Source organism: Dipodomys ordii, unplaced genomic scaffold, assembly GCF_000151885.1.
Source record: "Dipodomys ordii isolate 6190 unplaced genomic scaffold, Dord_2.0 Scaffold67, whole genome shotgun sequence".
Lineage (NCBI taxonomy): Eukaryota > Metazoa > Chordata > Mammalia > Rodentia > Heteromyidae > Dipodomys > Dipodomys ordii.
This window is the reverse complement of record NW_012267283.1, coordinates 10,649,870-10,673,693: the sequence shown is the minus strand read 5'-3', so window position 1 is coordinate 10,673,693 and position 23,824 is coordinate 10,649,870. Positions and strand designations below refer to the sequence as shown.

Sequence of the window (23,824 nt, the reverse complement as noted above, 5' to 3'; positions counted from 1 at the left end):
TGGCACTGGCTGCACTATCTCTGATGGACAGGACAGTGCTGGAGGAGAGGCTGAGCCACACAAGAGAAGATGTGGAGTGGCCCCTTCAGACCCAAGAATAAGCAAAGCCTTTCCAAGCCCAGTTTCCCATTGTAGGTTTGCAGACTACAGGCAGAAGGTGTTGGGGGTAGGGGAGGAAAGGGGGCTGGGTGGGGGGGAATACCCTGTGCATCTGGAGCAGCGGTTCATCAATTCCAAGAAGAAACCACCAAGAGAAGAAATGCCGCAGCACAGATGGCTCCCCAGCCCCCAGGCTGTATGTGCCTGGCTGATGATATGAAATTTCATCATTAGACTTCTAGATGAATATGCAAGGTGAAGACCCAGTTGTGTTTAGATAAAGCATGAAAGGCTCAAGGAGCGGTTACTCATGCGATATGTAATGTCCAGACAGAGAAGGCATAATGGACACCTGGAACCATATAAGAGAAACAGACAAGGCATATAAATAGAGAGAAGGTCATCCCTAAAAAGATTTGCTAGAGAGAGTAAAAGTAAATTGTAGTATTGCAACATTTTTTTTCCTGGTCAGGGGCTTGAACTCAGGGCCTGGGCAAGTCCCTGAGCCTCTTTGTGCTCAAGGCTAGTGCTCTACCACTTCAGTATCACTTCTAGCTTTATCTGTGTAGCTTATTGGAGATAAGAGTCTCATGGATTTTGATGCCTGGGCTGGCTTCAAACCATGATCCTTAGATCTCAGCCTCCTGAGTAGCTAGGAATACAGGCATGAGCCACTGGTACCTGGTGTATTATCTGTTTTATACTTCAAGGAGGTTTTGAAAAATCTGGTCCCTATCTAAGAAATAGGATATGTGATAAAACAGACTAGAATTTGCAGGGACCTGGTGGAGTTAAGGTGATAGGAAGTAAGTTATATTGCTGAATGTAAGAATTGCAAGAATTAGAAGCAGAACTTAATTGTGCTACACTGGTGGAAGTTGTGGAGGATGAGCTTGAAATGTTCCTATGATGTACAGAATGAGGATTGAGATAAAAATGGCCAGAGAGAAAAATAAATGTATTCAAGAATTGTTGATATTTCTAAAAAAAAAAAAAGACAAAAGATCTCAGAACAAGAAGAAATAATTAAAGATATAGTAGAAGAAAATCTTTTTGGTTTGAGGAAAGGCCATAGTCTTCAAATATCTGAGACAAAATATATACATACTAAATATTTGCTATTTTTCTTTGTCAATTTCGTAGATGAAATCTCCTGCAAGTATCTAGTATAGGGTATGTGTGGGAGGGGTAGGGAGACTCATCCACAAAGATATGAAATCAGATTGCATCATACTTCCTGGCAACATTGATGTAATATCTAGAGAGGATGGAGGAAGAATATCGTGATCATGGAAATCCATACTTAGATAATTTTGTCATCCATAGGAGGCAATGGAGAGAAATGGTGATTTATATAAGGGCTTGGTACATAAAAACAGTCAAATAACCTTCCTGGACAAAAAACAAAAACAAAAACAAAAAAAAACTTACAGATGTACTCATGCCGGAAAGCACTCAAGCAAAACAACACAACTCATGAAAAATATATCAGTAGAAACTGTAGTTAAGTAAATATGGATTTGAAACCCCAAATTATAGCCATTGCAGTGTGGTTTCAAAATAACATTGGCATTTGTACCAACTGACAAAGAATACCATAATGTAAATAAAAACTGTAATTGTAACACTGCAAAACCAGAGGTGCTGAGGGGATGGGACTTATTACCATGCCAATTTCTTTTTGCTTATGTGGTGCTGAGGAATCGAACCCAGGGCCTCATGCATGCAAGACAAGCGTTCTACCACCGAGCCACCTTCCCAGCCCATACCATGCCAATTTTTAAAGCTTACTCGGGTACTTGGTACCTAAGTACTAGGCTAGTAGTTAAGGAAGTAGAAGCCTGATATTTTAGACAAGTACTTAATATTCTAAACTTATAGAATAGTTTTTATTATAATGGGATGAGATATTCTTTGGTCAGAAAAATAGGATTTGGTTAAATCTATGATCAAAGACAAACATACCTGCTTAAATACATTTAACAGTAATCAAGAGTAAAAAAAAACAAGTATGAAAGCCAAGAAATTAGGAAAAAGATGATGTAAAGAAGTATATTAATAAAGAGAAATGTAGACACAAATAAATTGGAAAGTAGGTTAATAAGAGCAGAACTAATTAAAGTCAAAGATATGGCCTTGCATGGGTGGCTCACTCCTGTAATCCTAGCAATTAAGGAAGCTGAGATCTGAGGATTGTGGTTCAAAGCCACCTGGGACAGAAAAGGAGATTCTTATCTCCTATTAATCACCGAAAATCCCAAAGTGGTTCTGTGGCTCAAGTGGCAGTGAAAAAGCTGAGGGACAGCACTCAGACCCTAAGTTCAAGCCCTACTACAGGCACATACACACATACATACACACACACACACACACACACACACACACACACACACACTTTCCCTCTCCTTCTCTCTCTCTCTCTCTCTCCCTCCCCCCCCTCTCCAAGATCTGGACAGTTGGTTAACAAAAAATAAGATAATGAGATATTTGACTTAAGACTTGTGTTTTTTTGTTTTGTTTTGTTTTTCCATATGTTACGTAGGAAATGTCCACAAAGCTTATCTATCTACATGAAGAAAAGGGAAGACAATTAGACTTCTCTCAAGCTTTAGTCTGGAGATTGAACAGATAGCTCTTTACACCTCTGACCCCGGGGGATGTGATTATTTGTGAAGAAGCGAATGGAGGCTCTGGTTGCACCTGAAGAGGTAGAGGAACCTTGGGAAGTATGTCTGGGGTCCTGGATCACCAGAGAACCCAGACTCAAGATGACCATCAAATGGTAAGAGGAAGCGAGGGCCCTGAAGGCAAGCTCTCTTAGCTTGGTGTCGAAAAGGCTATGGCATTATATCCATGTACCTGTATCTGACATGAACCACAGCTCCATTCGCAGCTTTTAGCTGGTTTACTGGAGATAAGAATCTGGTGGACTTTCCTACCAGGGATGACTTCTAACCTCCATCTTCATATCTTAGCCTCCTGAATAGCTAGGATTACAGGTGTGAGTCCCCAGTGCCTGGCTTAAACAATTCTTTAAACCCAGGCAGATAAACTTCAACAGAGGGGGTGAATTATATTATAATGTATTGCAACTATATTTGAGTAGCACAGAGAAGGTCATTGAAAACTGTTGATTGTTAGGGGTTGGAGAGAGTGGGGGAAAAAGAAATAATAGACTATGGGTAGGCAGGGACTAGCAGGAAGGGATACGCTGGTGGAGAGGATAAAGCTCGAATAGTGTCAAAATAGATGCCTCGAAACTATAACAGTGAAACAAGGAAACCTGTTTGGGATGCTTTCTTGCAAGGAAGTAAGAAGAAGGTAGGGAGCACGATAAAGGGAGTGAGAATGATTGGAATAGAATGTAAACATATGGAGAAATAACAATGAAATCTCCCTCAGAATAATAAACTAAAAAAATCCTCCAAAAAGGACAAACAAGCCATTGAAAGAGTTGGACAAGTGATTCAAACAGGCATGTGTCCAAACAAGATCTACCAATAGTCACTAAGCTCCTGAAAAGATACCAGTATCTTTATTCTTCAGGGAGAGTAGCACGCCAAAACCACAGGAGACAGCACTTCCCATACTGTAGGGTGGCTAGGTGTATACGTTTCTAATGGAAAATAGGAAGTAATTGGCAAAGAATGTGGAGGAACTGGAACTCTCATCAATTGTTGTTAAGAACATAAAACCAGTATCACCACTGATGTATGACTAGGAAATGGTATGAACGTTTTTCTGAATGTTAAATATGTAGTTGCCTTATGGCCCAGTAGTCCCATTTCTTGTATAGATACATACTCAAGAGCAGTGAAAACATATGTCCACACAAAACACTGTAGACACAAATGATCATAGCAGCACTATTCATAATAGCCCAAAATGGAAACAACTAAAATGTCCATTGACTGGTAAATGGATTAAAAGATGTGTTATAATCATATAAAGAAATATTACTTGGTCATAAAAAGTGACAGATGTCTCTTTAGAACATCATGCTAAGTGAAGTAGGCTAGACATTAAAAGCATACCTCTGATGATGTTGTTTATGTGGACAGTCTATTACCAGGAGATCATAAAGCTAGGTTGGGGAAGGGGAATGAGCAAATGCTAATGAACATGGAATATCTTTGAAATTGGTCTGAAATTAGACATTGGTAATAGCTGTAAACCATTATATATATATATATACATATATATATATACATATATATATGAAATCTCACTTAATCATACAACTTTGGGTAGCTACAATGGGGGAATTTCTTGTTATGGGGTGGGGTTTTTGTTGTTGTTGTTTTTTTGTCAATAATAGCAAATCAAAAATCCAGGCATTGGTGGCTCATGTTTGTAATCAGGAGGCTGAGATCTGAGTATTGTGGTTCAAAGTCAGCCCAGGCAGGAAAGTCTGTGAGACTCTTATCTCTAATTAACCACCAGAAAACCAGAAGTGGGGCTATGGCTCAAAGTAGTAGAGTGCTAGCCTTGAGTGAAAAATCTCAGGAAAAAGCTTAGCACCCAGGCCCTGAGTTCAAGCCACACCAACAATAAAAAGCAAACCAAAGTCAAAATGCATTGTATTCACAAACTGACATGTTGAATTAAAACCCTTTGTACAACTGATGGATAACAAAAATAAATAACTAAAAAAACTATAAGCAACCCAAAGCAGTGTCCCGTAGTTTTTCAGCTGGTTCAAAGGCTAAGCCAAAATCTTCACAAATGTCATAAGGTCTACAAATCCCTTCCCAATCAGTCCTCCTCATTCCCCCTACCCATGCTATTCCAGCTATAATGACCTCTACACTGTGCCATTGCCACAGAACACCTTTGCCTATTGTGGTGTCTGGAACCTTCTTTTCTCAGACATCCCTCTGACTTACTGTAACCTCATTGCCTCAAGAGTCCGCTCAAATGTCAGCTTGGGCTCACCCCACCCTGCTGTCTCCCCTCTGCTTACCCTACTTACCATCTGGCATAGCACACATCAATCTGCTCTTCGCTTCATTAGCTGTCTCCCTGCAGGAGAGTGCAAGCTCTCTGACGGCAGGACCTTCATTCATTCACTGCTTATTAACCATAAGAGTTCACAGTGCCCAGCATATGACCAACACACACCAGGCACTTAGTAAATAAGTGTTCAATGAGTGAATGCATCGTAAGATAAAGTTTTTAAACCTTTACTTTATAATTTCTCACTAATGCCTAATTTAAAAACTACAGAGCTAACAATATAGATTCTTCATAGACACTTATTTTGTTGCAGTTGTATCTCTAACACACACATTAAGTAACAAAAAATTAAAAAAAAAAACATGATGAGTCATACCTGACAGATATCAAACCTTGCTTTTAGTACCCTCATTACAGTTAACAACAAGACAAGAATACCCACTATTATTACTATCTTAAAATATAAATAGCTCTGGGCTTTGGTAGCTTAAGCCTGTAACCCTAGCTACTCAGAGTCTGAGATTTGTGGTTTAAAACCAGCCCAGTCAGGAAAGTGCACATGACTCTTAAAAAGCTGAAAGTGCAGCTGTGGCTCAAGTAGTGGAGACCTAGCCTTGAGTATAAAAAGCTTAAGGCAGTGCTGGGGTTCTGAGTTCAAGCCTCAGAACCAGATGTGAATAGTGTGTGTGTGTGTGTGTGTAAAAACTAGTAAATGAAACAACAATAGTTACACACAAATGCACACACTCACATACACAGTACTCTTTGGTCACTGTTGTAAGCCCTAAGTGCTTTACATGTATTTACACTTTCAATCCCCATAGCACCTAAAGTAATTATGATTATGTTCCCATTATCAAGAACACCGAAAAATTAAGTGACTTGCCCCAGGTCACCCAGCTCTACCAAGTAGCTAAACTGGAATTAGAACCCAGGCAGTCCTATATTAATGACAGTGATGAGGATAAAGATAGTATGCCAGAAAACAGAAAGCAGATTTATTCTCAAGTCAGACGTTATTGTTAACTTGCTAAAAAAATCTCTAGGGAGTTACAAGAGGACCAACTACCAGAATTATCGAGGTCAATGTGTTCATCGTCGTAAGAGGTAGACACACAGATCAAGAGCTTTCCTGCACTCCAGCAGGACTTTAACGACATCACAAAAAACAGATCCCCCTCCCCCAAGCAACCATGAACACAGAGTCCCTGAGAATAAATGTTAACAGGTAATAGAGAGGATGCATGTAAAGAGAGAACAAGGTCTTACTGAGGACCAGTTCAGGGTGAGGAAAGGTCCCATGCTCATGAATGTACAGATCTGGGTTTATAAAGATGTCCATGTTTCCCTCAAATTAATTATAGACTTGCTTGGATTCCAACAAAAACACAATGAGCATTTTTGAAACTTCACAACAATTCAACTGGTGAAAACAAAGATGACTGAGATATAAAAGTGTAAAGATGTCTACTTCAAACCCTGGATGAGATCTGAGGATCATGGTTCAAAGACAGCTGGGCAGGAAAGTCCAAGAGACTCTTATATCCAATAACCACCCCAAAGCCAAAAGTGGAGCTATGACTCAAGTGGTAGAGTACCAGCCCAAGTACTGACACAATAACAACAAAAAATAAAACAATGAGGATCAACTGCAGAACAGACCCATCAGTAGATGAAAGTTTACAAGTCAGAAATGAGTGACCAAATGAAGAGAAACGCTTGATATTTCAGAACATATATGGAAATTCCAGATAAGCCAAAACATGAAATAGTGAAAGTACTGGAAGAAAACAAAGATGATGAGAAGAAATTGCTAAGTCTAAAGTGAAAGGTCAAAAATATGGTCTTGAGAAATTTGACTACATAAAATTCTAAGATTTTCAAGACATCAAGCAACATCAAACCAGACACCGGTGGCTCATACCTGTAATCCTAGCTGCTCAGGTAGCTGAGGCCTAAGGACTGTGGTTGAAAGTCAGCCTGAGCAGGAAAATCTCTGAGGCTATTACCTCAAATTAACCACCATAAAACTGAAAGTGGAGCTGTGGCTCAAAGTAGTAGAGCATTAGTCTCGAGCAAAAAAACTCAGGGACAGCACCAGGCCCTGAGTTTAGGCCCCATGATTGACAAAAACAAAAAAAATCCACATCAAATATCAAAATGGAGCCAGGCACTGGTGGCTCATGCCTGTAATACTAGCTACTTAGGAGGCTGAGATCTGAGGATCATGGTTTGAATCCAGCCTGGGCAGGAAAGTCCATGAGACTCCTAGCTCCAAGTCACCACTCAAAAACTGGAAGCATTGTGGCTTAAGTGGTAGAATCTAGCTGTGAGCACAGAGGCTCAGAGACAGTGCTCAGGCCCTGAATTCAAGCCCCACAACCAATAACAACAACAACAAAAATTGAATGTCATGTGAAACATGAGCAAAACATCTGCCACAGATGTGAAATTGGGCTTATAGCTTTATTTTATCAAGAACACTTAGAAGAAGATTCTATTAGGAAAAAGTGCCAGCCACATCAACTGCCAATTTACAAAAGGAAAAACAGAAGCAAGAAAGAATGTTGATTTAAAAAGAAAGAAAGAAAGAAAGAAATCCGGTCTCAATAGTAATCAAAGAAATGCAAATTAAAACAGCAATTGCCAAAGATCAGAAAAGAGTAACACACAATGTTGGCAAAGAATCCTTCCATCATTGCTAGGAAACTCGGAACTCGGAGGATCTTTTGGGAGCACAATTTGGCAATGTGCACAAAGGGTTCAAAAAAATGTGCAGAGCTATTTCTAGGCACTTATCTTTGGAAAATGATCAGAGATATTCAAACAAAAAAGTATGCATCCATGGTATTATTACTTCCAATCAGAATAAGCTGGCACCTACAGGCCTGTTCTATAACAGGGCACAGAGTCAATGATAGCCTATGCAGAGGAGAGAATTTTTTTTTGAACAGATTGGATGAAGAAGGTAACAGAATACATAGCCATTTTGTGTTCCATCCTAAGTTCCTTAAAATGGCAAAGACACTTTTTTTTTTATGAGTCAGAGTCACACTATGTAGCTTGGGCTAGTCTTGAACTCTTGATCCTCTTAACTCTGCTTCCAAAGGAAGTGTGACACCACACCTGACCACAGACAAAAGACTTCTTAAGAAAAAGAGAAGTTCCAACAACTTTAGTTACAATTAAGGAGGTTATCTATTTGCAGAATTATTGAAATACAGGAAGGGAGGGAATAGATTATAGAACAAATAGACTAGAAGACAGTGAAGCCTGTGGCATCTCAGAGAGGTTTGTGGTTGGGTGGGGTACGGGGGTTGGGGGAAGCCTGCACAGGGTCACCAGTGCCAGAATCAACCTACACTGAGTTGTCATCATGAGTTATGGTGGTGGAGAATATTTGTTGGCCCGAGGAAACATTTTCCCTGCATTGCTGAATTAAAGAAGTCACTTCTATATAAGAACATGTATTTAATTTATATATATATATATAAATATATATATATAATTTATATATAATTTATAAATATATATATAATTTTATATATATATATATATATATGTTTGTTTTTTTATACATGTTGAAAAAATTCTGTAGGGTTGGATGTATGGAAGTGGTAGCAAACACTGCCTAGAAAGCACAGGGTCCATAGTGCCAATAATAACCAAAATCGACCAACCAACCATACAAACAAACAAGCAAACTCCAGTATAAGGCTGTAAGCCTAGATGGTACAATGGTCGGGTTCATGTGTTGGAGGCTGGGTACACTGTGGCTATGGTAGAAGAGGGTTGGGTCTTTAAGACTGAGAGCCCAGTGCTAAGTAATTACATTGCTAAAGATGCTGCTTTTAGAAAGAATTTATATAGTTCCCAAGAGAGAAAGGACTTGCCATGTGACCCCTAGTTCTCGCACACACTCCCATCATCACAACACCACACACAATGAGGACTTTGCTAGAATAAAGTCAATGCTGGTGTTCGTGAGCCTGTAGAACTGTGAGTTCAGTAAGCCTCTTTATAATACCTGGCCTCAGCTATTCTAATATAGCAATAGAAAATGGATTCATCGGGCTGGGAAGGTGGCTCAGTGGTAGAGCGCTTGCCTTGCATGCTCAAGGCCCTGGGTTCGATTCCTCAACACCACATAAGCAAAAAGAAAAAAAAAAGCCGGAAGTGGCACTGTGGCTCAAGTGGTAGAGCGCTAGCCTTGAGCTGAAGAGCTGAGGGACAGCGCCCAGGCCCAGAGTTCAGGCCCCATGACCGGACCCAAAAAAAAAAAAAAGAAAATGGATTCATCTATTCAGTTAGAGCTTGTTTTAACTTTCCCCTTTGTGCTTTTGTATTTTCCAAGCTTTCTGCCTTGAATACCTATCAATATTACAGCTAGAAATTAGTAATTAATATTTTAAAATAAAAAAGTAAAAAAAGTTTCAACAAAGGGAACTTGATATTTTTCTGTAAGAAAATAACCCCAATTTCATAATTTTTTCTTTCGGACTATTGTAATAACTTCCTGGCTGTTTCCTCAATCTCTAATCTGTTTATCCCACAAGACTGTTAACGTCACCTCCTTTCTTTTGTCAGTCATGTGGCTTGAACCCTTGGGGCCTGGGTGCTGTCCCTGAGCTCTCCAGTTTAAGGCTAGGGCTCTACCACTTTGAGCCACAGTACCATTTCCAGTTTTCTGGTGGTTAATTGAAGATAAGAGTCTCACAGTCTTTCCTACTTGGGCTGTTTTTGAACTGTGATCCTCAGATCTCAGCCTCCTGAGTAGCTTGGATTACAGGTGTGAGCCACTGGCAGCCGACTTCACCTCCTGTAAAAGAATTCTCCCCATGACCCAGACACTGGTGGCTCACATCTGTAATCCTAGCCACTCAGAAAGCTGAGATCTAATTGGGGTTTGAAGCCAGCCAGGCAGGAAAGTCTGTGAATCTCACCTCCAACTAACCACCAAAAAGTCAGTAGTGCTGCAGCACTAGCCTTGAAGGAAAAAATTCAAGGACAGTGTCCAGGCCCTCAGTTCAAGCCTGAGGACTGATGCGAACACACACACACACACATACTCTCTCTCTCTCTCTTTCTCTCTCTCTCTCTCTCTCCCCTGACTTCCCACTGTTGTCAGGAAAGTCCCACCTACAGCCCTGAGGGGCCTCCATCCACTGGCTCTCTCTCAATCTACTCTCTCCCCAGCTTCCTGTGTGTCAAGCTGTCGCAGACTATTCAGTGATTCCTGAAGACTCTCCACACCTCCCCCCTGCACTCCCTTGCTCACATGGCTCCCGTGCTCCTGGCAGATGGGCCTTGGGGGAGAATGCACAGCCAGAATGAACCAGAATAGCTCAGAACCCACACTCTCCAAGATGCGCTGCCCTGCCAGCCAAGAGGCCCAGCAGGAACAAGGCATCCTGGGGAGGGGGTAGGAGCAGGTGTGGAGGGGCGTGAAGGACTCTGATGGTTGATGAGCCGAGAAAAAGAAGAAAAATTCCATGTAGAATCCTACAGCAAAAACTCTCAGGGTTGCGAGGAGGTTCTTGAGAGGTGTGTTGGCTGGTCAACATAGACACCTTCATGTTTCTGGGGTGAGGTGAGGCTTGAGGAACCCCTGGGATCTCCCACAAGGGCAGGCACCTGCCACCTTAGATCCTGAGTGAGTCCTATATGCAACACAGATGGCACTGTGCTGGCTTCAGGGACCCCCCCCCTCCACACACACACACACACACATCAGGTACCCTAGCAATAATGGCATTTTCCTACTGCCATGAAAGGTCTGGTGGAGCCAAGTGCTTTACAGGGCATGCTGGGAACCTGGCCAAGGCCATAGGTGGTATAGAAAAGTGTCCATGGGAGGTATCTGGAGGTCACTCATGACGGCCCCTTTCTCCTGTGTTCCAGAATTCCCTGCAGCCTGGACTGAGGGCAGTCACCTTGAGATGACAGTGTGACCCTCAGCCACCTGAGGACCGGCCGCTGCGAGGCAGGTCAGGACACCTGGCTTAGAGGAGGTAGGCCCCCCGCTCAGCAGTTCCAGCCACACAGCTGGCCCTGTACAGAGAACCCTGTGTGTGCACTGCCACCAAGACCACGGCAGTGGACATTGGAGACCCTACTGGTCATTGCTTCTCCCTGAGGGGTCTTTGCACTTTAGGAAGGTAGAACCTGCTGGCCAGCTGTACTTCCCTGGGAGATGCTCGCTCGCCAGAAGTAAAAAGTGCTGTAGGAATCCCAAAGTCTGCTTCTGGTAAAGGAAGAAGGCCCTGTCTACCCTCCTCAGGGGGCCCTGAGGCTTCCTTTGTCCCTGTAACCCCCAAACTTGAGAGGCCCCCGCATTCTGGAGGCCCCTTCATCATTTGTACCTGCGTGCTTCCCTACCCCCATGACGCCGCTCGCTTCATACCTGCTTCTAACCTGTCACCTGGTGGATGGAGCCATTCCTTAAGCAACAGCTGCATGAAGTTACTCCCTAAGCAACAGTATCCAGGAAGCTGTAACCCTTTCCATTTCTCTAGTATGTGAAACATTAAGACAGCACTATTCAAACGGGGCAAAAATGCCAATGTTTAAATGTCTCCCCCTGAATCCCAAAGAGGCTGCCACCCACAGTCACTTAGGTGTGGGCAGGATGGATACCACTGTTCCAGCTGGTTTCCCGGCCAGCCTGGTCCCTTCTCCGAGTCAGAAATGAGGGCAAAGTGGACAGGATGTGTGCATCGGTCACAGCTAGATCACCTACAATACCTGCAAGTTCTTCAGAGAAAAGTTGGGGCAAGAGGCAGGCACTGGTAGCATGGACAGAATCTGAGCTGTCTCCAGTCCCCTTGTGTCTCCTTTACAGAAGACTTGAAGAAGCTCTCCTAGCCTGCAGTGGGGAGCAGGGATGCTGGAAGATGAGTGGGGGCCAGCCTGCCTGATCTACTTGGTTGGTCCTGTTCTAAGATACAGTGGGCTCAGGCCTATGATCTCACTCAAAGGCTGCCCGCTTGCCCCCATAGCCTAGTGCATAAGCATCCCATTTGATCACTGGGTCATGTTGAGTGCCTGCCTGCCTGCCTGCCTGCCTGCCTCAGTGGAGCTGGGTGACACTGCTGCTCCAGGGATCACACTTTGAGAACCACTGATTACTTGGCCTTCGTCATTCTGAAGTACTCACCACATTGGGGGGCATGGGGGAGCTCCAGGAAGGCACGGGGGATATGAACTACACCAGCACCAATGCCACCCAGAGGCGGCCATGTAGTAGTGAGGGTCCAGAACTTTCCATTGAGGCTGATGCTAGAAGAATCCCCTACCAGCAAATATCACATCAAGAAAGGGTATCAGCTCTGGGCTAGGGCCTGTGGAAATCTGGCCTACTGGCTTTGCTGCCCCTCCCTGCCTTCCACTGGTCGCAGTGACCCAGGCAGGAGGCAGTCAGGATACAGGCTGGCAGGGCTGGGGATTTCTGTATCTCCCTTCCTCATCTCACACCCAAGCTGGCGTCAGACTCTGGGCACAACAGAAGAAAACACATGCATTTACCGTGAAGATTCTGATCTAATGCATAGAGAGCCCTCACTGAACTCCAGGGCCATGGACTGCACACAGACCAGGCAGTGTGCAGGGAGAGGAGATACGGAGCTCAGCCGTGGCAATGGGAGAGAGATGAAGAAGCTTAAATACCACAACATATGGAGAGCTGCTATGGGGAGAAGCCCAAGGGGAAAGTGAGCAGAGCTGATTCTGCTGGGGAGCGTGGGGTAGCCAGGCTAGTGCTCTGCAGGGAGCTCTGCATGGGAGGAGCATGCAGGTATGGCTCCTCCAAAGGATGGGGTAGGGTGAAAGGACTGACTGGAGATAACACAGGGGAGGCCCTGTGGGGATTATGAAGGATCTTGAACCATGACAAGAGGTGGATCCCTGTCAAGAGCGGCAGGAAAGGACTGTTGCTCCTCACCAGAGGGGTCTGCGGGGAGCACAGTGCATCATGGGGTCTCCGTGCCCTCCACTACAGAGGTGTCTCACCCAGGTTGCTCTCTGAAAGAGCAAGCAGTAACTTTAGAACTCACCAGAGACCCTCATGGTTTGGACAGATGGCAATTCAGTAAGTGAGGAGGACTCCACAGGGCCAGGTGGGGCTTGGAGGGCCTGAAAGGGCAGAGCTTTGAAGAAGAAGCTCCACAGATGGCAACCTTTCAGTCTGGGGAAGATCAAGGACTTTGGTAGGTCCCATCACTCAGGCAGAGGTCTCTGGTGGGGAAAGGTCAGCCCCCAAAGCCCAGGGATCACTGAGCACCAGGGAGCAGGCAGGGGGCTTGGAGCCTCTTTGGAAAGAGGAACAGGATAGGAGTGAATCTGTCAGCCCCAGAAACCCAGCTATACAGGAGTCCTGAAAAGGGCTAGCCATGGCCAAGGGACTAGATTCTCCACTGACACTAAAATAATGACACCCATTGCATAATGCTGTGTTAGTGATTTAAGTTCCCTATCACACCCAATCTCACAGCACCCCTAAAGCAAGCACTGTGACTATCCCCATACATCCAGAGGCGAGGTGGAAAAGCATCTCTTCATCCATCACCAGTCAGGGAAATGCAAGTTAAATGACAAAGAGACATCATTCCACACCTGTAATAATGGCCACATCCAGAACACAGACATCACCAAGTGATGCGAGGAGGGGGAACAACAGGAATGCTCCTTCACTGCTGATGGAAAGGAAAACATTGACACAGCCAAGTGGAAGATAATTGGTCAGTGTCTTACAAAACTAAACATACTCTTACCATGTGATCAAAGTTCCTTGGTAATTACGCAAAGGAATTGAAAGCCTATGTGGATGTTGATGGCTATTACTTGTAATTGCCCAAAGTTGGAAGCAACCAAGATATCCTTCAGTAGGTAAGTAGATAAATTGTGGTATACCCAGATAACGGAATATTATTCAGCACACAAAAAGAAATGAGCTGTCAAGCCAAAAAAGACATGGAAGAGTTAACTGTGTGTTAGCAAAAGTAAAACAAGAAGTTGGTCAGAAAAGGCTACCTTCTACATGATTCTAACCAGGGCAATGAAAATACCCTGTGTGGCATTATGATAGTAGATAAATGTCACCACATTTTTGTCCAAACTCACAGAAGGAACCATCATGTGACCTGTGGACTTTGATTATGATATATCGATGTAGGTAAATGAAAGAGGCTGGGTATGTGGGGACATGATACACAGAAAATCTGTGCCTTCTTACAACTTTTCTATGAACTAAAACTGTTCTAAGACAATCAATCTTTAAAACAAAAACAAAAACCAGAACATCAGAAGTGGCACTGTAGCGCAAGTGGTAAAGTGCTCACCTTGAGCTGAAGAGCTGAGGGACAAGGCCCAGACCCCACAACCGACAAAAAACAAACAAACAAAAAAACCCAGAAAATTTCAAGGCAGGCACCAGTGATTTATGTTTGTAATCCTAGCTACCCAGGAAATTGAGATCTGAGAATTGTGGTACAAGCAAACCAACAAACCTAAAAGCTCAGGGATAGCACCCAGGTCCTTAGTTCAAGTCCCAGGACCAGCACAAAAAAATAAAAGGCAAGAGAAAATAAAATAGAACTTCCCTGAGGATCCAATGAGATGTCACTGTGAGAAGTTTGCACCTGCTGACCCTGGATCCCTGTCCATAGATCTCTGGTCCTTCATAGCACAGCCCACCTCAAGTGTGCCACACAGAAGGCCAAAGCTCAACTTTTTGAGCAGATGGCTATGTGTTCCTAGAGTCTGTCCCATGAATTGCCAGAGTAGTTGATGGCCACTTACTAAGCCCGATGTTGTGCAGACCATTCTTGAGTGTTTGGCCAGCTACAGCTGTCATAGTCCAGTGTGGGAGGGAGGCTAAGCCCACTCTTTTACATGGGGAAAACCAGAGTTCTACCAGCTAAAGAGAATACCTGGTTATCGCACCACAGAGCTGAGAAAAGGTACTTAGAGATCAGCCTGTTTGGTGCCAGATCCTTCCCTCATCTCCCATCCAGAGAGAGTATGGCTGAACAAGCTCGATCTCCCCTGCCAGACATGCTGTGTTAGGCTGACAGAAGTGCTAGGTCTAAAATAGCAATGGTTAGCAAGGTGAAATGAATGGCCTGAGGTCACACTGCTATCCAAGACAGAGCTAGGCCCAGAGATCAGCTCATCTACTCAAGAGCAACGTGGTCACTCAGCTGACATATGTGGGGGCTTGAATCTCAGAGATGGGGGCCGTAGCATCGGATGGTCCTTCACCCACTACCCCCTCCACAGTCCCAGTGCTTCAGTGACAAGCTCCCCTGTCTGCCCCTCCAACATCAGGATTGCTTTCACTCGATACTCCTTCCAGTGCACCAGGCTGGAACAGAAGTGCTTGGCACTGCTGATCGACCAGGTTCCTAAAAGGAATCGAGTTTCCTCTGCACTCACAAGAAGCTGTTAGCCCCTGGCGAGTTTCCAGAGCTAGCGCTACAGTCATGCAGCCAGACACTGGTGAGGGATGCCAAAGCCCCTGGGCACAGAGAGGAGTCAGCTGGGCTGAGGGATTTAAATTGAAAGGGGTCCTTGCCAGCAACACTACCAAAACCACATCCTGTCCTCTGGGAAAGAGCTTCCTGCTGAGACCCTAGCAGAGATCCCTGACCCCGCCTCGCAGAGATGGAGATGTGGCCCTGAACTGCCACTGGCTTTCCCAGGGAGGAGTCTGGAGAGTCAGGCACCCAAGACCCAGCCAGGCCCCTAACCAGCATGTGCCCCAAGGTGAGAAGCCACCCACCCTCTGCAACCTCAGTTTCCTTGTCTACAAAATGGACACCATCATCCCTCCCTGCAGGGTGCTGGCTGTGAAGGTGTTTGGGACTGTACGACACACATATCCAAGGTCGAAGCTGCTAATTCATCCAGTATAGACCAAGTCTGGTGAGCATTCTGAATGGAGGCTACAAGCAGGCAGTGTCTATGTGATCCATAAACTGGTGTGTGTGGGGGGGGGCGGGGGAGGGCTTGGGACTGCATTCCTCAGGTCTGACATTTTTGGGAATAATCTTTCACGAGTTTGGAGGTGCTTAGAAACCCTGATCTTTGCTCCCTTTTCTGGGCCTCATCCCCTCCCAAGGGCCCTTTAAACTGTGTTAGTCAAAGATGCCATTAGAAAGAAACAAGTGTTCCCAAATTGCTAGAGAGCCTGGTGTTGATGGAACCAGGAGCTGAGACCTGCATATCCCTCACCAACATGCACCTGTTTCCCACTCATTCAGAACATCTGTCAGCATCCCACCAAGGAGTCTGCCAGCTGAAGCCTCTGTCATTTGGAGTTAGATGCTTCCCTCCAGGCAAAGTTCTGATGGGGTTGAGAAGCAGAGAGGTAGGAGCTCAGAAGAAGTCTTATAAGGAAGTGTGAAAAAAGAAATTTTCCAGAGCCGTCGGTGGGGCCAGAAAGTGAATGAGCCTTATTGGAGGGCAGCAACTTTCAAGTTTGTAATGGTCTAATGATCTAACGAATCCTTTTCTTAGGCATGCAAGGATTGGTCCTAATGTCACAGGCCATGCTTGGTGCTGATTCTACAACACATTGGACTGAATACCATGCTTTATTAGAAAGTGAGGCCAGGTAAGATGCCTCAGATGTCATGAAAAGCAAATAAGATATATATATATATATATATGTATGAATGTATATACATGTATTATATACTTATATATACTGTATTATACATATATTACACTACACTATATATATATATATATATATATATATATATATATATATATATATATATACTATATACAGTATACAGTATGAACTCATTTTTTTGTTTAAGACCAGGACTCAAACGCTTGATCTGATGCTTTTGCTTTTTGGCTGGGGCTGGCATTCTATCACCCGAACCATGCCTCCAACCTTTGAACTCACTTTTTTGTACTGGTTCTGTGACTTGAATTCAGGGCCTTGTGCTCTTGCTTGGCTTTATTGCTCAAGGCTAGCACTCTACCACTTGAGCCACAAAACAACTTTCAGCTTTTTGGTGGTAAACTGGAAATAAGAGTGTCATGGACTTTTCTGCCTAGACTGGCTTTGAAGCACAATTCTCAGATCTCAGCCTCCTGAGTAACTAGGATTACAGATGTGAGCCACAGGTACTTGGGTCATTTGGGTTTCAATAAATATAGATGTCTAGATTTAAATATAGAAATATATATTCTAGAGCAGATGAATTATATATTGTAAAGGAGAAAATTAAGGAAACAAAATGGGTTTGGGGGAATCAGGACAGAAAAGCACTTTTACATATCTGTAACTATGTGTATTTTGGCATTATTATTATTATTGCAAAACAGCACAAGATGTGTGAGTTTTTAACCCACTATTAAAAACAAAACAAAGTCTTCTTTCCCTAGGAGAAAACCATGGAGAGCATCTATGGTTTTAGGTGGTCATGGCTTGATCAGTATCCATACCAGGAAGGAAATGGAGGGGGATGGTACATTTCCTGCCACTTTCTCACACATGCAATCCTACCATGGCTCTGTGGGCTGTCAGTGGTCAAATACCACCACATCCCTCCTCACCCCATATTCTACCTTCTCCTGGCCTGGGCCCCAGGGCAAGCTCAGGCCTGGGGCACTTACCTCTGAGAAGCGCTGCACATCCTGTGTGAGTGTGCCTACACGCCTCCAGTGGAAGTGTTTGAGCAGTTTCAGAATGGCGGGGTTTACCGCGTTGTCCGACGGCACGGTCCGGAAGAAGTAAGGATATTTTTTCTTATCAGCTAGGACAGGTGTGGTAGCCGCAAAGGAGAGCTGAGGACACAAGAGAGACAAACAATGGCATTACTGCCATCCCTCTGCCGAAAGTAAGAGTCTTGCATTGCCGTGAAAGAGATTAAAAATGTAAAATGAGGAGAAAGCAGGGAGAAAATGAACCAGGGGATCTCCCCCTCCCTAGAGGCACACTATTAATTCAGTCTTCTCTTCACCTCATCTCACAAGCATTTAATTATCTTGTCAAAAACTCCTCATAAACATTTCATTTTTTATTGGTTTTTGTTTTTCTTTTTCTTTTATCGTAACCATTTTAATAGCTACCTCGGAGATCAGGATATGGAACATACCACAATTTACTGAGTCGTTCCTAATTTGAGGGCATTTAGATTGCTTCTAGCTTGTCACTGTTCTAGAGCTTCTATTCTGACATCCTGCGATCTCCATGGACAGTCTGTGATGTAAAATCTCCCCAATAAAGACAGGATCTGAGCCTTTGAAGACTATACTTATTTTTTTTAAAGATTTAAAAAAATCAATTTGCATATTTACTAGTCAGACATAATGAGAGGACCAATTTCACCACAGTCCTGTCAATGTTAATCAAACATTCTTCTATCTAATTCTGTAATGACTTACTACTAAAACACTGGAGTCAGATTGTATTCCTGGTTACACACAACGTTGGGTTTTTCTCAGGGAATTTATATTATTTTAAAGAAGAGCCTTTTCATGTCTTTAGTTTCGAGTGGTATTCTAGTGCTTTTCCAATGGAATTTAGTGAAGATTTGCAAAATGGATAGCATTTAACTCAAGCTATTATAGTCGCTGTAAATACCCAATTTGCCTTTACACATGTGTATGTGTGCGTGTGTTTTAATTTACACTCTAGTCAAATCTGTCCACCTTCTCTGCTATCAGTCCTTTTCTTTCAAGTGCCAGTAAGTTGTTAAATTGGATTTTTAATAATCTGCCTGCCTTAAATGCCACTCCTTCCCTCCAGTCTCTGATCTGTGCTCCCTCCCCCTAGGCTCATCTGCAGAAGTTAGTTATCAACTCTTTTGATCTTCAGAGGCCAGTGAGGAAATGTCATCTTGCTGCAGCTCTGATTTGCGTTTTTCTCTCTGTGAGTGAGGCTGAGTCTCCCTTCATGGGTTTAAGCAATTTGTAGTTCCTTTCCAGAAATGGTGCTCACCCTTGGTCTCGTTTCTCATTTGACTCTTTGTCTTCCTTAGCTGTGGGTAGAAAAGTGATCTTTCTTGATTAGGGAAGCTCAAGTTTGTTCTTTGTCTTTGGATGTTTTCTTCTGTCACATCAGTGGGTTTTCCATGGTGGATAAATTTACCAATTATTTTTTCATTTACATCTTAGGTTTTGTGTCCTATTTAGAAAGGCCTTTCCTACCCTCAGATTATGAAAGAGTTCCTCTGTGGTTTCTGTTCTGCCTCCTGTTCCTTTGTTCCCCTTCCCTCTTTCCTTCTTTTGTTTCAGGAAGGATCTGGTTGAGGTGAAAGCATTAGGTTGCCACCTCTGCTTGTCTCAGTAGTAGTTCTAGCTCTGATACATCCAAGTCTCAATTCAGGGACAACATCTTGGAGCCTTGGACTCCTACCACATGAGAAATACTTCCTCCCCCCAATTCCCCCCATTCAGGGAGGATGGCTATGGAGATTTGTCCTTTTATCTGGTCGAGAGCAGAGGAGATTCATTCTTTAGGGTCCCTAAAGAATGCATCCAATCAGCAGCACCCCCATAGACAGAGTCTGTGGGTTGACCACCCAACAGCCCATCAGCCATTACCTGGAGCTTAGAGGACACCTAGAGAGAAACTCATTTCTAAGATCCCAAGAGACAGGGGATACCCCAAGACTTGTAAGGGTCCAGGCAGAATGACTGTTGAACAGATTCTAGGTAGGGGCCAGGTTTAATGATACCCAACTATAATCTCAGCTACAAGAGAAGCAGAGCTAGGAAGATCTTGGTCTAAGGCTGGCTCTGGCAAAAGTAGAAGACACGATGTGAAAAACAAAAGGATTGCGAGCATGGCTCAAGGGATAGAGTGCTTGCATAAGGCTCTGAGTTCAAATCCAGTACCTTCAAATTATCATCATCATTATCATCATCAACAACAATAACAACAAAGGAAGAGTCTGTAGTAAACAGAACTCCAGCTGGATGCATGGAAGAATCTTCACTTTTGGAGGTGACTAGCAATAGTAAGCCTACATGGTAAAAATGAGTCTTGAGACATGCAAATGGAGGCCAGATCAGAGCTTCGGAAGAACAGATGGTTTTCAAGGTATCTGTGTACGCCTTCTCCCCCCCAAAAAACAACATAGAAAAAGCATATACAGATATGTAGGTAATTACAGATATATACTTTTTTTTTCTGCCAGTACCAACCTTCATTGTCACTGTACTCTGCCACTTGAACCAGCTTGGCTTTTTGCTGGCTAATTGGAGATCAACTCTCATAGACTTTTTTCTGGCCTGGGCTGGCTTTGAACCCTGAACATCCAGGTCTCAGCCTCCTTAGTACCTGGGATTAAAAGTGTGAGCCACTGGTGCCTGGCTCATACACATTTTTTTTCTTTTTCTAAACAAAGAATCTACCAGATTCACAAAGAGCATCCAAAAGTTGTGCAATTCCAGATACCTGCTTACAGGTGATATGTAGATCCTATACAGAGTACAGGGAATAGAAGCTTCCTACAGCTCCCTCCCCCTGCCCAACTTTAGTGTCCCTAAATCTTCTCTCAGGATGAAGATGCTGGTGCAAACTTTCTCGCCCCACCAGTTTAGAAGAAGCTTTTAGAAAAGTCTGGGAGCCACTATTTCAGGATCTGGGATATGCTCCATGCTTTCATATCCCTCAAAATGCTTAGCCAATACAATTTGGAAATACTGGCTTTCTGATGTGATGGCTGAATCACACTCTGGTTGATACTTCAATGTTATTGTCCCTTTACTTCCAGGTCTACAATTAATTGCTGCTTGAACAACCTCATATGTTTGCCCTGTAGGTAATTACAGTGGTTACCGTTCAGTGGATAAATGGCCCATCATGTTTACAATGGGGCTTGGAGTACAATATATGCCCTGGGTCTAAATCATGTTGGGCGCAAAATATTAACTGGAGCCGGCATTTTCTGCATCATTTGCGATAATGCACACTTTGATTAGATTGCTATGCATTACTGTTTCTCTGCTTTTAGCCTTCTAAAACCTCCTGCCATAGGCAGACTGTAGGTGCCTTCTAGTCTTACTGAACTTCAGCACTGGGTGGCCAGTGGAAGGGAGGATCACCTAACTTTAGGTGTACAATGGAATCATTTAAGGGGAGATTTTTCAAAATCTGATGACTTGGTCCCATGCCAAACCAACTAAATCAGAACCTCTGGGCATAGAGCCTGAGCAGCAGTATTATTTAAATGCTTTCTAGGTAAGGATGCCCAGACAGGGTCGAGAATGGCTAATGTTGCTTAACATTCCTGGTATTGGCTAAGCAGGTGGCAGCCCAGAAATGAGCAATACTCAGCTATCCACCCTAGCCACTAAGAAGTAGAGAAGCAGGACTCAAACTCAGATTGGAGGACTCCAAACATCAGTGCTATCGCTTTGGCTTTGATGGCTACTCTTCTGCTCCTGCGTGCTCCCTAGGGTTTTCCTCCTACCAGAACCTGGCAAATGGGGCTGCTAGTGTTAATACTCTGGTTTGAAGATCCACTTTTCTGGGCTGTGTGCCTTATTCCACATAACCAAACTTGTTTCAGAACAGACTGTAAGTGAGACTTGCCATAAATCCCTAACCAATGACTTATTTCAGAGAGAACTTTACATTTTAATTTATAGTTTGTTAAATCTACTCTTAAGGTATTGGTTTTTTTTTCTTTGAGAATTTGGCCTGTACAGTGCTTTGGGAGAGGGATCAGGATTAATGGAAATTTTCCTTATGTGGCTTTTTATATAATCAACTTTTGTAAAAGTTTTATGGTGGCTAGCAACTGATGTAATCTCTAGCTGTAAACCACAGAATTATTTAATAGACCATGTGTACACATAGTAGATAGAATTAAACTAGTTATGTTATAGCCATATGTGCCAAGTTTTAATTTACCCAATCTGTTAAAGGCTGACAGGAGAGTTTGGAAAAAATTTTCTCTATCATCTTGGACCAATCTTTTTCTGTTTCCACAGGATTTTCTTTTCTATGTTTCACTTTTATAGCGGTTGGAGCAGAAACCTTGTCTACTACAAATAGCAGGTACTAAACAGACATCATTGAGTAAATTGAGGATTGGAATATTTACTAACTAAAATATTTATTGCCTTTTCAAATATGATCTCTTGTTTGACATTTATTACTGCCTTATTATTATTATTTGCTTGTGTTTACCTGAGATAACGCTGATCTTCATGCAATTAGAGTTGTTTAGAAACATACACTTCTCACAAACAGGCACATGGGTGGATTTTCAGAAGCACATGCTGAGTGATGTAACAAATAGCTGGTCTCACATTTATCGCCTCATGGGTGGTCTCGCTTTCTGTATGCTCCTTTTCGCTTCCCTGGGTTCCCTTTAGTGTATGGCTTTGTCCTCAGGTTGGCTCTGGCTGTGTAAATTGATCTCACTGTAGGCTTTAGTCTAAAGAAGCACCTTTTGGTATTCTGAAGAAGGGAAGGGACTGAAGACCTGCTGGCACTGCTGGTCACCCTGACATGAGGCAGAACCGTTGGGAATACAATTCTTGGGCTGCTACTGGGTTCCTTTGAAACTACAAAGTGATGAAGAGAAAAATCTGAGGCAAGGGTGGGTCATTGTTCTTGGCTTGCTCCTGTTGCCTGGATGCCTGAAGGACTTTTTATTATTATCACTTATTCTTGAAATTTAAAAACAATTGTGAGGAGAGATGTGGTATGGCACTCTTGATTTGATTTGACAGGGAGTCCTTCAGTCTATTACTCTCAAACCTTCTGACTCAGACAAAACACAAATATACAGTATAAATTTACTGTATCAATTTAAACATTACACATAACAGTATATTTGTTTACATTTATGTAGTAGATGTTAGTGCATTTATTGTGTAGACTATATTTTAAACTACATACATTTATTATGTATACTATTAGACTTTATGCATTACATATCCATCATTCATCTTTATACAACAGATTTTAGTGAGTTTATTATATCTACCATTCTCATTGTTATACTTAATACATACAATGTATTACAGATGACATTAATTCTATTCTTACCTCTGCTTTGAAACACCTGACTCGATGTTGTCAGTTCTTCCCCCATATCCCTAGCCGTCATATTTCCTCGCCTGATTTCATCTCTTGGCCCTTGTCTTTCTCATTCTAGAACATCTTAGAACTCCCGTGATTTCTGGTGAAAGGTGGGATCATCCACCACCTAGCAATAGGGCCTGAGAGGTCTTGTTTCTTCATACGCCAGCCAATTTTGGCACTACCTGGCTCTCTTGTCTTCAAAAGACCCCATCTCTGATTGCCTGTGCAGCTCCTTGGTGGTGGTGGTGGTGGTGGTGGTGGTGATGGTGGGTGGTGCCATGGCTGAGCAGCCAGAAGACTCTTAGCCACCCAGGGCCTTTGTTCTGAGTCACCTGACCTGCTGCGCAACAGCTTCAGCTTTATTGACTCAACATATTTTTTATTGTGTTATTGACACTTCTAGTTTAATTTTTTATGATCCTGTCTCTTCTGCCCTACTCTCTTGTCTTAAGCTTTCTGTTTCATGGAAACTGTATTGTTTTATGTAAGGTATAGGATGGATGCCAAACATCCTTCTAAAGTTAGATAGATCATCAGCATAGATCGTCATTTTCAGATCATTTTCTTCCTCTTCTTCTGAGGATTTTACTCCACTGACTCGTGTGTGCCTGCATGTGCACATGCACTCACTGGTACCAAAGATTGAATTCAAGGCCTTGCACTCACACTCGGCTTTCTCGATCATGGCTCTCTACCACTCTAGCTATG

At 43.2% G+C, this 23,824-nt stretch overlaps 1 protein-coding gene across 1 annotated transcript in view; it reads right to left on the bottom strand.

Moving 5' to 3' along the window:
* The window catches only part of Gabbr2 (gamma-aminobutyric acid (GABA) B receptor, 2), a 352,730-nt gene that overhangs the window by 156,745 nt on the left and 172,161 nt on the right, over positions 1–23,824 (bottom strand). The window contains exon 6 of the mRNA XM_013023244.1: positions 17,686–17,856. Coding sequence (XP_012878698.1) covers positions 17,686–17,856 — 171 coding nt within the window. The remainder of the gene's footprint in view (positions 1–17,685; positions 17,857–23,824) is intronic.